Source organism: Hipposideros armiger, unplaced genomic scaffold (assembly GCF_001890085.2).
Source record: "Hipposideros armiger isolate ML-2016 unplaced genomic scaffold, ASM189008v1 scaffold_197, whole genome shotgun sequence".
Classification (NCBI taxonomy): domain Eukaryota; kingdom Metazoa; phylum Chordata; class Mammalia; order Chiroptera; family Hipposideridae; genus Hipposideros; species Hipposideros armiger.
In genome coordinates this window covers 690297-704101 of record NW_017731547.1, presented here as the reverse complement: position 1 = coordinate 704101, position 13805 = coordinate 690297, and the positions used below count along the sequence as shown (strand labels likewise).

At 38.1% G+C, this 13805-nt stretch overlaps 1 protein-coding gene across 1 annotated transcript in view; it reads left to right on the top strand.

Moving 5' to 3' along the window:
• LOC109388440 (dystrophin) overlaps positions 1-13805 on the top strand; it is a 1592311-nt gene that overhangs the window by 888934 nt on the left and 689572 nt on the right. The window contains exons 28-29 of the mRNA XM_019653146.1: positions 6642-6776; positions 8379-8528. Of these exons, the coding sequence (XP_019508691.1) occupies positions 6642-6776; positions 8379-8528 (285 nt within the window). The remainder of the gene's footprint in view (positions 1-6641; positions 6777-8378; positions 8529-13805) is intronic.

Genomic DNA, 13805 nt, shown 5'->3' with positions numbered 1-13805 from the left:
GTCATCTGTAATGTCACTTCTAAACACCCCTATTGTATTAAAGTTATTAAGTTATTTAGTCCCTTTTTATTCCCTCTCTACTGGTCTGGAATATACACACTATTTATTTTATCTCAGTGGGTCCCTTAATTATTATCTTGCCTACTTTACTCAATAAATCCAGCAATAATAAATATTCTTTGTACCCTTCTCTCAGTGATATACCAGAACCATTAGCATGGTTTAACTCTGAATTTATGTCCATCTTCCATATTATTGTGACACCTTATTTCTTACTCCCTAAATTAGTCAATGCCATTGCCACTGCTGTTGATATTATTAATTATTATTATTAACATTTGTTTAGATTTGCCAATGCTATTTTACCAGTGTCTAGGATAACTTTTGCTTTTTTGTATCTTTCTTTTGTGTCTGTTATTTCATTGAGTGTGAATAGCAAATACTTTCAGACTTTGCATGACTGAAAATGCCTTTATTTTGCCCTCAGTGTTAATTAATAGCCTAACTGCACATCTAATGATACTAGGACAGTTATATTTAACAACACTGAAAAATATTATTTTATTGTCTTCTGAAATTTCTTGCTGTTTAAGAAGTCTACTGTCAAATTATAGTTTCTTTATATTTTTCTCTGATACCCTTTCATTTTCTCTTTTTCTCCATTGCTTTGCAGTTGTTCTATTTTATTTATGTTTAATTTGCTTTCATTTATACTTTGTCACGTGGCATACTAATAAGAACAGAGAGATTAGTTCTCTCTTTGGTGGTTTCCATTATCTTCCTGAGTATTTTCTTTCTCTCAGTCTCTCCATTTCTTCCTAGGGGAACCTTTATTTGATTCATGAAGAATCTCCCCATTCTGTATTCTGATTCTTGATTTCCCTTTAATAGTTTCCATATTTCTATCTTTATCTTCTGGATTCTGGGTAATTTTCTAAAATCTGTCTTCTAATTCTCAAATTCTCTTTTAAACCTCCTATGGCATATATTCATCTCTGTCTATACATGCATCTACTTATATGTGTGCATGTTTGTAATTTTTCAAAGACCATCTTTTCTCTTTCTCAAGTTTTTACTTAGTTATTTTGCAAACCTGTCTCATACGATATTTTGCTTTTGTGTAATTCTATTTCTTCCTTTAGTTAAGCAATTGAAACTTAGGTAATCTATTTAGTTGAGAAGTCTCAAGTTGATGAGAAATACACAGGAAACAGTTTCATCTTTCCAGTATCTAAACCAACCATGTCAAACCTCATTTCCTGCCTAGTAGTTGGATTCTTCATCTGTATTTCAGTCTGATCCCATAAATTTTCATTGACTTTTAATTACTTAGTCTCATTTAAATTTCTTTCTCATACTTTATTAAAATCTCCCACCAATTTAGATTAATCTTGTGGCTTCAACAATTTGTACAGGGGTGGGAGTGAAAAAAAATGGTCTTACATTATCTTCTTCCCACTCACTTTCTGAATAGTGATCTTTTAGGGTTGGTATATGGGACAATAAAGAGGGGAGAAATGTCCTGTTCAACTGATGTCCTTCTCTTGGCTGGCTATAATTGCAATATCCTTTTGTTAACACCCACACACATCTGTGATGATGAGTCTGTTATCACCAGACCCTATAGGTTATTGCCACTGATCTGGCTTGTTCTCTATAGACTCTATATGGTCTGTGGGGATCCCAGTCAGCCTTACTGACATGGAGTTTGAACCCCACCCCCAAAAGATTTCATAGGCATACGTGATACCTTGTAATACTTTTTCTTTTTTTTAGATTTTTTTAAATTGGGGAATTGGGGGAGGGGAACAGCAAAGTTGTTGTCTTTCAATCTTAATTGTGGAGGATGCAGCTAACTCAGTCCAAGTCCAGTCACACAGTTCAGCTCAAGGTGCTGTGTTCAGTTCGTTGAGGGTGGGCGTAGCCACCATCCCATGCAGGAGTCGAACCAGCAGCCTTGTTGTTAAGAGCACACGCTCTATCCTCTGAACCACCTGGGAGGCAGCTCAACTCAAGGTGCCGAGTTCAGTCTTAGTTGCGGGTGGGCATAGCCCACCATCTCAAATAGGCAACCTTGTTGTTAGGAGCATGTGCTCTCACCAGCTGAGCTGTCCTGACACCTGTTGGCAGCTCAGCAGCAGCTCAGCTTGGGTGCAGCTCACTGGCCCATGTGGGAATCGAACCGGTGACCCTGTTGCTAAGAGCTCGCGCTCTTCAGCAAACTCTTAACCAATTGAGCCGCTCGGCTGGCCCCACCTTGCAATATTTAACAGGAATTACAGACTGACTCTTGCCAGGGGCCTTACACCACGTTCCCTTGAGAATTACATATTTTTGACCCATGCTTTTGTTACCTTCGAGAGCAGCGGTTCTCAACCTTCCTAATGCCGTGACCCCTTAATACATTTCCTCATGTGTGGTGACCCCCAACCATAAAATTATTTTCGTTGCTACTCTATAACTGTAATTTTGCTACTGTTATGAATCGTAATGTAAATATCTTTTTGTTTTCCGATGGTCTTAGGTGACCCCTGTGAAAGGGTCGTTCGACCCCCAAAGGGGTCGCGACCCACAGGTTGAGAACTGCTGTTTTAGAGTCTTAGTTACCCACCACATCTCAACTCAGCCTGTGGGCACTGGCAGATCCCATCTTGTATGACCCTCAGGAATGAGAAAGTTGAAAGAGTTGCTTTTGGTTCATCTTTGACCATGCTAGCAGCTCAATAGGGAATGCATGCCCACCATCCCTTCATTAATATATCTACCCGTTTGATGAGCAATACTCCTTTAAATCCTGTAAAGAAAAGGGGCCGGATGAGCTTCCCCTGAATGTGCCCATAAAATGGTGAGAAAAAAGAATTGCCTAACTTTTCGTATTCTCTTCTCTTCACCCCCCATCAATGCCCTCCCCTTCAGCCCCACTCTTTAGACCACGGCTCGTGAAAACCTATTAAGAGAATTTCTCTCATCATGGACTGTAAGGAAGTTAGCCTCATATTTCTTTCTTTTTTTTAAGATTTTTATTGGGGAATCGGGGGATGGGAACAGCGATGGGGAATTGGGGGAAAGGGAACAGACAAGTTCCTGTCCTTTTGTTCTTCAGTCTAGTTGTGGAGGACGTCGCTCACTGGCCCAAGTTGGCACCATCATTGCGCTCTTCCCGGGCGAGGCAGATCAGTCCCCGGCTTCTGGACGGCCGCTCACTGCAGCTGCTGGCCGCTCACGCTGGCTGCTGGCTACACACGGTAGCCCATGGCAACCCACTGCAGCAGGGGCTGCAGGCTATGCCGTCGCTGGCGACTCACAGCAGCCCAGCTCCAGGTTGAGCTGTTGTTCAGCATCTTAGCTGTAGAGGGCAGCATCACTGGCCCTCATATGTGGGATCCAAACTGGGGCCCTCTGGCATCCCAAGCCAGTTCTTAACCATCGCACCACTCGGCCGGCCCATAGCCTCATATTTCTTAAGTATGAACTCTAGTTGCCAATCTCAAGAAAAATAGGTGTGACTGGCAACTTTTACCACCAGACTAAACTTATTTATTATAAAATGGCTTAAAATTGTTGTGTTATCCCTAGGTCATAAGGGGTGGAGTCTACCATTTGTTACAGCTTTTGACAGCCTCTAGTGAGAGTGAATTTCCTCACATGGCCTGCCATTTTTTGTTTGTTTGTTTGTGAGCTCGCCTCTGGTAGGAATTATTTTTACTGGAAAACCTACTCTGGGCCGTTGGAGGGACTTTATGAGTCCTTTCTATCTGTCTCTACCAGGGTTTGAGAGATGTTATGTTCTATCCCCACGTGTGCTGTAAACTTAGGCTTCAACGTCCTATGGACGGATCTTCATTTTCTCACTGAAATCCAAAGGATTCAGTTTCCTTGTTAATTCCTTATACTCCAGTAGGTGGGAATTTCATAGTGCTCGTTTCCAGGATACGTAGAACATAGTGTTTTCCATCTTTCTGGAATGCATGAAACCAATGCCTCATTTCCCATCCCAAGTTACTGTTGAATACCCTAGCTTTTATGTCACATACCCTATTCTGATAACACCAGTATTTCGGTAAGCTTGGTTTCCCAACCTGTACCTGCACTTGACTTCCCTCTTTGTTTCTGCCACCTGAAGATTTTTCAGACTTGTTTCGTAGATACGCTGTGAATTTAAAATGTTTTCCTTCACATTTTATTCAGCGTTTCAATATGACCGATGCCAGGGTCAGGGGATTACCACATCAGCTCCATTTACCATTTGGAACAGAAGTTTCCTTTTTTGTTTGTGCATGCGTCAAAGTCAATTTCAATTCTGTAATTTCAAACTACTTTTCAGTTCCAAACTGTTAAGCTTAGCAGTTATTCTAAGGGGTTTCTAGGTCCAGTTCAGGCTGCACGACTGTAATTTATTTTGCCAAGGTGACCTGTAAAGCCAGGACATTCATCCCCTCCACTTGTGTCCTTCAGATGTATTGAGGACACAAGAGGCCATCCATCCTGATGGCTAAATCAGCAAAGTAGTTCATTACCTCAATCTGCACCAAAGTTAATAAGACACATTACCAATTGCATCTCCTTATCTTCAAAGCTCTAACGTACCCTCGGGTATTTAAGGAGGTATTTATTATTTTCCCACTGGGATCTTTGCCCAGAAGGAAGACAGGCTGTACCAGCAGGAGCTGGAAGTGCCCCAGATTTAAGAGTTCTATCACCTTTTAAAGCGAAATACTTCATTTCACTTTTTTCTGATAAACTGTATATGTAAAATACCAAGCAAGTATTGGTTGGCTGGCAAAGCAGGTTAGACTGATACGTTTCCTCAGTTAGAGAGAGAATGTCTTCCATCATTTATTTGAAAGGCCTAGGCTCAAAGGTGAAAATATGGGAAATCGGATAGAATTTTAGTTTCTGCTCAAATAAAACTTTCTTTCTAAGCTTCATCTTTGGTAGAGGTGGGGTGGGGGATGTAGCAGGTGGTGCTAATTGCGCTATTGTAGTTATAGGTTTGCCCAATATTTACAATCTCAAAGCTAATGGAAACTGACTATTTTTATATTCTTAGCTTCTAGTGCATCTTCCTGCTTTTTCCCCGACAGACATAACCCATAATCCAGAAATTTGCCTTTATTATTCCTGTGTTTAAAAATATTTTATCACATGGATATGAATGCCTAAACAATGTATTGATAAATTTTGTTTGTTTTGAGCATTACAAAAAATGGTAACCTATAATATATAGTTTTCTAGGGCTTACTCTTTTTGCCCCAAATTTTTGTGTCTGAGATTCATCTATAGTGTTCTGTTTGATGAATTTATTTGTTTTTACTTCCTTATTCTCTGTTTAAATGTGGCGCACTGTACGAGTATATCTGTTCTCCTGCCAGTGCATATTAAGATTGTTTCCTTTCTTTTTAAAAAATTCTGGCTATTACAAAAAATGCTGAAATGTACATTCTTGTGACTGCCTTTGTTATCCATGCAAATCAGTTTCTCTGAGGATATATACTGAAAATTGGAGTTGCTAGGCTGTTGGGCATGTGGATATTTATCTTTCTGAGAATGACAAATTATTTTCCAAAATGGTCATTCCAATATACACACCCACCAGCAATAAATACAAATTTATGTTAATATATACCTTCTGTCACACTTAAAAGTGTCAAACTTCTCATTTCTATTAGTCATTGTGGTGTAAATATCTCATTGTAATCCTGACTTACATTCCCCTGATTACTGAATTTGAATGTATTTTCATATGTATATTGGATATACATATATATTTTTCTTTGAATACTAGTTCAGGCTTTCCTTCCCTATCCCAAGGTCAGAAAAATACTCTTCTATATATTCTGTTAGCGATCTTAAAGTTTTGCTTTTTTATGTATGAGTTCTTTTGTGTATTAATCAGTTTTTTTTCAATGTATATCAAAGCCATTTTAACATAGTCATATCCTTGAAATAGTTAGTAGTTATATTTCTGATACTGTACCACAGGAAATAATTTGAAATATGGAAAAAATCCATACTCATGATGATGTTCACAACACGTTTATAGTAGCAAACAAAAATAAAAATAGTGTAATGATTCAATAAAGGTTAATTGTTAAAGAAACAAAAATATGGCCACTTAAATGAAACCTAGATTTTTATTAAAAATGTCTTCTTAGTATTATGGAAAAAATCATATGATGTAATGTTTAGTGACTAGCACTATAGTTAAATCCAAAGTTTAATTTTTTAATTAAATTTATGGGGGTGACATTGGTTAGTAAAATTCTATAGGTTAGCGGAGGTCTCAGAAAGGGGTAATAGTTGATGTGTTGGGATGTTAGGTTTACATATGCATTTTTAGATTTGCGTTTCTTTTTCTTTCTCTCAGATTGTAATGTTGGTGAATCATTTGTTTATTTCAAAAAGTAAATCACTGAATCTTGGATTTATTTATGTAATAAAATGTTTCCCTAATGACGTGTAGTTATAGATGTATTAGATGATCAGATTGACTAGTTGCACTTTCAATGATCTACTGGAAAGGAAAGGTGCAGTCTAAAATAAATGTTATATTTTTAGAGGTTTTACAAATGGAAACGGCAAAGTCTCCCAATCATGTTTCTTTTGAAATATTTCACCTGGGATATATATTTCTTTCTTAGGAAGTTTGGGCGTGTTGGCATGAGTTACTGTCGTACTTGGAGAAGGCAAACAAGTGGCTAAATGAAGTAGAATTCAAACTTAAAACCACTGAAAATATTCCCGGTGGATCTGAGGAAATCTCCGAGGTGCTAGAGGTAAGTTGTGAATTAATCTTAAAGGATGACCATTTATGTGCTGTATTGAAAGATGTCAAGTACCGAATAAAAAATAAACTCAAAGAAAACGGCACCTAGAGCCTAGTTGTTACGCCTCCTTCAGCCCTGGCACTTGGGGCAAAACCTTTGTTTCCTCTAAGAACCTTCCAGTCTCAAGGTTTTAAAAAGGATTTAAATAACCTTACAGAGGACATTTGCTGTTTGCTCTATCACTAAGTTCTGTGTTGACACTTTTCTTTATCTGCTTCAATCTACTACAGAACTGCAAAGACATTTTAGTTTGCACGCTTTTGCTCCTTTGGAGTAGGGCTTAAAGAGGTTAATAATGTAAAATCGTATTTCTGGTGTAAAAGCTACATTTTTTTGTATTGGGACATATTTTAAAATTATTTAAAATAATAAGTGTATACCTTACAGAATGTTTTGAGGTGTTAAATGGGTATGCTTTGATATTAGAAATATATCTTTAAAATGTTCATACATTTTAGTAGTTACAAAATGTTAGTATATTTTCAAGTTTTATTTTGAAGACCTTTAAAAAGTAAAATTTAAAGGCTTTTGTGTGTATAAGCTTTGATTTATATGAACTTCTGATAATTAATTATGTTCTCTGCTTTTTATTGTACTCCTGGTTAATCCTTTACATATAATGAATATGTGGTTTTAGCATATGTATTGTATGTAGAGACATATGTGGTGCAGCCCTTGTGTAAATATGCTAAAATGAGGTACATAAATTAATCAAAATGTAAAGAAAATGCAAAATGTTTCTTTAGACAGAATAGAATGTGGATCCTCCAATGTCCCAGCAGAAATCTATACATCATTATATCCGATTTCCTTATTTTCATGAGAGAATTGTAAAACCTGAAGAGATAGCAAGGAACAATGAGAGAGGTCTCACGTGGACTGTAATTTTGGCCCTGTCCTATTTAGAATTGTTCATTGACCAGACATTCCCTTGTGAATCAAGAATGCTGTGCATCTTCCAAAAAAGATGAAGACACTTACATTAGTAAAAGAATGGTGGACAGAACAAGGAATGACCTATGAATGATCAGATCGAAGGACCTCATTCTCATTTTTATTGCCTCCCAGTCGAAAGATGGCGGCTCTACCTCTAAGCCACGTATACATGAAAACATGTAAAGGGCAAAGGGCGTTCTTCTAAAGAGACTGTGCCTTTTCTTTTTTTTTTTAATTTGGGAAGAGAACCTCTTGAAATTCTACCTATATCTACTGTCAGAATCATGTCACTTCACCATCACTAGCTGTAAGAGAATTTGAGTATTTTACCTTTTCAGATGTTAGAGTAGAGGACATCAAAGAAGAAGGTGGCTGTGAATCATTTTTAACTATTTCATTCCACAATCTTGCCATAAAGTCATGAAGATTTACTTACAGCAACATCATCTTTTTTTGAAATGACAGTGATCTTCCACATTTATTATCCCAATTAAATATTGTTTTAAATTGCTTGTAAGTTAATTATATGTAAAGCAAAAGATACTGAGCATTTTGTGTTAATTCAATGTATTTAGAAAAAGAAGAGCAATAGTAATTATTGCCAATGTGTTTCAGTCACTTGAAAATTTGATGCAGCACTCAGAGGATAACCCAAATCAGATTCGCATATTGGCACAGACCCTAACAGATGGCGGAGTCATGGATGAACTGATCAATGAGGAACTTGAGACATTTAATTCTCGTTGGAGAGAACTACATGAAGAGGTATGACGATGAGAGTGAAAAATCTCTTTAATCTGATTTGCATAAACATCTAGTAAATACTTTTAGGTTTTTCAGATAAAATGAAGAATATTTAAGTATTAGCTCAACTTCCAGGTTTTAGAAACTGTCATGTGCTAGGCATGGCTGAAATATTAATCATTTTAATTTATAAAATGTTATGAAGTATGGGTCTTAACAGGAAATTGAGACACACCAAATATGGTAATGTGCTCAAGCCCACAAACGAGTAACTAGTCTAGTGTTCAAACTCAGATCTTGTCTGACCACAAAGTTCTTTACCATAATCAAGATTAACCAATATGTGTAGGTATCCTCACATCTGTCTATCTCTCTGTCTCTTACTTTCTTTTCTCTGTCTGTCTTTTTCTCTACACATTTGTTGCACACACACATTTGTTGTGGTCACATGTAACCTGTTATTAAGATATGTGATTCTATTAGTACCCAAGATACTGGATACTGGTTCTTCTTCCAAAATAATACAAAAGAGTTTTTATTTATGTAATAGAAGAATTTTTACATTTAAAAATTCATACACGATATGAATTTTTCAAATTGCAATGAAAAGAAAATAATATATTCCTCCCAATGAAACAATGTTTTGCATATGCACGATTGTTTGTCAAGAAGGAAAAAATAGATCATTATGAAGTCTAGTTTCATATCCATTTACCAAGTGCATCTGTGACATGTGAAATACTGTTCTAAGGTTCTCAAGTTCCTATCCTTCATTACTTATAGACATTGATTAGTTAAACAAAAAGTCATTGATTTCTTAGTATTTTTAGGACATGAAAACAAATAATATTCTTATACAATGCAAAAAGTTGTGTTAGAACTTATCGCAGAGGATGAGAAAACTCAAGAAGAGTGCAGACACGCGTGTGGGTCAGCACAGGGATGTGTTTGGGATAGCTTGCCTAAAGAAAATGAGTTGGCAATTAGTTGTGAACGTTTTAAAATTAGAGTAGGAGGCAGCTAAATGGGCAATTGTAGGAGGACGGTTCCAGGCAGGTGACACCAATACATACAAGAATTGGAGGGGCCGCCGAGTGGCTCAGTTGGTTAAGAGCTCTCTCAAGAGTGTGCACTCTGAGCAACAGCAGTTCAATGCCCGGCCCTAGTTGAGCTGCCACTGAGCTGCCAACAGGTGGCAGGATGGCTCAGCTAAGAAAAAAAAATTGGAAGGATGGGGGTGGTTATATATGCAAATCTGCAAACCACTTGGGTTTGCTAGAGCATAAAATGCAAATGGAGAAGTGGCTAAAGGTGAACCTGAGCAGGTAGGCATGAGCAAGATTGCTGAGGGAGACCTGTGCTTCACAAACAGCCGGGTCTACAACCATGTGCTCAGGGAACAACTGAAGGTTTTCACGGAAGGCGGAAGAGAAGAGTGATACCATGATCAGGTTACATGACCTCTGAGGTGACTGTGGTGAAGGGGTGGTCTGAGAGATAGGGAGATGGCAGGCCCTGAGACCAAATAAGTAATCATTTTAGCTCAGTTGAAGGCAAGGCTATTCATTGGTGAGAGGTACAGAGAAAATGAAAAATCTAGGAGAGCATCTAGGTTTCTGATTTCGTTGATTGGGTATCTAAGATGTTTCCTAAACATGATGAGAAATAAGAAAAAAAGCAAATGTGGGGGTGAAAGATCATGTGTCACTTTTTTACCCCTGTGGACCCCGAGTTACCTGCTTAAGTTTGATACCAACCAAAACCAATCCTTAAGTCAAGGACTTAGGTGCTGGTGGCAACTATGCATAGGTCATTTCAATTTGGATTTTGTTATGGAATTGGAATGTGCTTTTATTTATATTTGGATATTAGTGTCAGGATAGAAATTGTAGTTCAAGCCAAAAACGTGAAACACAGATTGTAAAACTGACGTTGGTGAAGCTATGAAAAGACCCCAATTTCAATCTTGAGCAGTGTTCTGAGTCTGTCTATTCACTCTCTAACCTGATTTTGGCATTAGCCTCATTTATGTACTACTCTTGCAAACCTTCCGTACCACGAACACCATTTAGGTCTTGATATTTCAGAGGTCATTGGTGTGGAACCTGGCATTTCCCCCAAATAAATAATAATTCAAGTCAGCACCAAACCATGATTGAACACCTATGCTGCTGTATCCAAAATGAGCTTTTAAAACATTAAATATTGGGTTGGACTAGCCCCTTGCATTAGTCAGGGTCAGACAGGTCCCAGAAACTACCCAGTAACTTGCACAAGGAAGGTTTAACAACACCAGTTAAGTTACTCTTTACAGGGACTTAGTTTTTGAGAGGTAATAGAAGAGAGCTCAAAAGAATCCCCACGAGCTAAGGAATATAGTACCCAAGGGAGGAACTGATTTGCAAAGCGAGGAGCTCTAGCCAAGGCCTGGATTCAAACCTGTTTGGAAGGAGTGTGTTTCCTGCCTGTGGATGGCAAAAAAGTTCACCAGGATGACCTCACCCAGAGCTGGTACATGATCAGGGGCTGAAGCTTGTGTGAAGGGAACCTTGGAGTGGGGTGTATACAAAGCTTGTAGGGAAGTAATGGGGTGGGGTGGGGGATGCTATTGGAGTTGCTGGGAAGCTTGATGGGGTGCCCGGTGGTCTCCCTGGGAAGCTATCTGCAGTAGGTGCTGCTGAATTTAGGGAAACCAGCTTGGGCTCTAGGACTCTGCCCATAGATTTGCTACGCATGCTGAACTTGCCACTGGGGCACCCACAGAACTTGTCTGAAGACACCTGTAGAGGGTGCTGATGAAGTTTATGGAGTAGGAGTGGGAAACAGCTGAAGTTAGCTCTGCTGGGCATCCCACAGGCCAACCCAGAGCCACAAAAACAAGGAAGAAGTAAAAACACACTGGAATGGAGAAACCTGTGCCGGACCCCCCCCATGTCACTCCAGCGCCCTCTACTGACAAAGTTTAGCATTACGCCGGCTGGCAAAGAGTGATTCCAGTATCACCAACAGATCAATGTTGAAAGGCAATATATTGATAACTGGCATATCTCCCTACAACTCATTGGGTATGTGACCTTGGGTAATATTTTGCAAGTTCCTATTTCCTTATATGTGATAACAGATCCTGTTTCATAGGGTTCCCCTGGGTAACATAGAAGAAGACACTGCATAGAGAGGGCTTACTATATAGTGCTGGGAACATAGTACATATTCAATAAAGGATCGGCACTTTTATTTTTACTAAGCTGTTTGCTGTAGTACCTACCCTAAAAACAGCGTGTGTGTGTGTGTGTGTGTGTGTGTGTGTGTGTGTCATCAATGACAGGGATAGACAAATACATGTATTCCGATATGAAAAACAATGAAATGTACCCACCTCCATTATTTAAATAAAATGTAGAAGACTGACAAAAGGACTTCTTTTGTCATCTCCTTAGTGTTAAACGACAGGAGTTCTCCATTTCTACTTCAACAGTCAATTAAGCAGAATCCTATGGTAGCAATAAATAAACTTGAAACCACTATCAGTCCTAGCTATGCTTATATAAAATATCTAGCCACACAGAACCTGAGAGTAGTTTGGCAACAAAAATAAAGCATGTTTGGTGCCTTAGAGCTTTGCAGAAATCCACATCATGTTACAGATTATAGCCTCAAATTCTGTTGTGCTGGTCTTCAGTAAGCTGATGTGACTTTCAAGATAGGAAGCTGAGTGAAAACGATGGGTAGTAACAGTGTTTAACTATTTCTTGGGGTGTAATCTGGATTCTTTGATCAGTTCCAAGCTACTTGTGTAATCGAAACACACGTAATAATTTGTTAGCTAAATCAATCATTTGGATGTTCTCATTGAACATTTCGTTGAAAAGACTGGTGTTTTGATGAAGTGTAGATGAAGAATTGGGATAAATTTTCTAATGGGTTGGGAAAATATAATAGAGTTAAAGAGTTTTTAGACTGATTTATTTTCCAAAAAAATCCATGTTGTGCATTAGATTGTTATAGTCAAAAATCCTGAATTTGTTTTAAGCCATAGTTTTCTTGATTTTTTATTTTTGGTTGGCTACAGAAAAATTGTTTTTCCATTAATAAACACAGTACACTTTCACTTGAAGATGAGCCTTAGCCCATTTTCTTCTCAATTAAATGCCTATGTCAGAGGCTTGTGGGTTTCTTTATTGCCTACCTAATGTTTCTTAGAGCCACAATTATACAGAGCAAAGGTAACATTCAATTGCCTGCTAAATCAATCACACAACCAGAGGTTTTATTGCCTATGAATATTTAAAAGTGATATGCTAGATCCCATTCCTAATTTCAGAGTGTGAGATTGCATTCACATAAGTAATACCTTATCACCATCCCTTGAAAAGGCATCCTTCACTCTGGATAATCACATGGCACTATATTTTCTACTCACAGTCATGGCTTGAAAGATGGTAAGCAAACTAGGAAAGAGCTCCCCAAATCATCTAATTTTGCAACTCACTACAGAGGAACCAAGCCATAGAAGATGTGTTAGTGGTACAGCAGCATGCATGATAATAGCGATAATAGTGTGATGGTTACAATGGCCCACCTGCTCTAAGGGCCCCGCATGCATCTTCTCATTCATTCTCACAGTAACCTTGCGGTATAACGTCTTGCACGTACCCATTTTACAGATGTGAAAGGGGATCAAATGCCCCAGAGCCAGTAAGAAGTTATCGAGCATTTAGAGCCAAGGTTCTTTGTGCTTGAGCTCGTGCCTATGACCACTGCACCACATGACCTCCTATCTCAGTGATTCTTTCCTTATATTAAACTGAAAGCTGCCTGGTAAGAATTGAATATTACAATTAACGAGTGTCCCAGTTTCTAAGGAATGCTTACAACATAAGCTTAAAAGTATTAGCATGACTAATTAAAATAAAGCATTTTAGAATCTTAAATATTAAAATCACATATTTAGAGTCTAAAGTCTTCACCAGTTTTCTTGTATTTTTAATTAAAGTTTATTGGGGTGACAATTGTTAGTAAAGTTACACAGGTTTCAAGTGTACAATTCTGTAATACTTCATCTATATATCACATTGTGTGTTCACCACCCAGAGTCAGTTCTCCTTCCATCACCATATATTTGATCCCTTTTACCCTCATCTACCACCCCCTCCCCCCTTACCCTCTGGTAACCACTAAACTGCTGTCTGTGTGTATGAGTTTTTGTTTCTTTGTTTCTTTGTCTTGTTCCTTTGTTGCTTTCAGTTCTATATACCACATACCAGTGAAATCATATAGTTATCTATTTTTTCTGTTTGA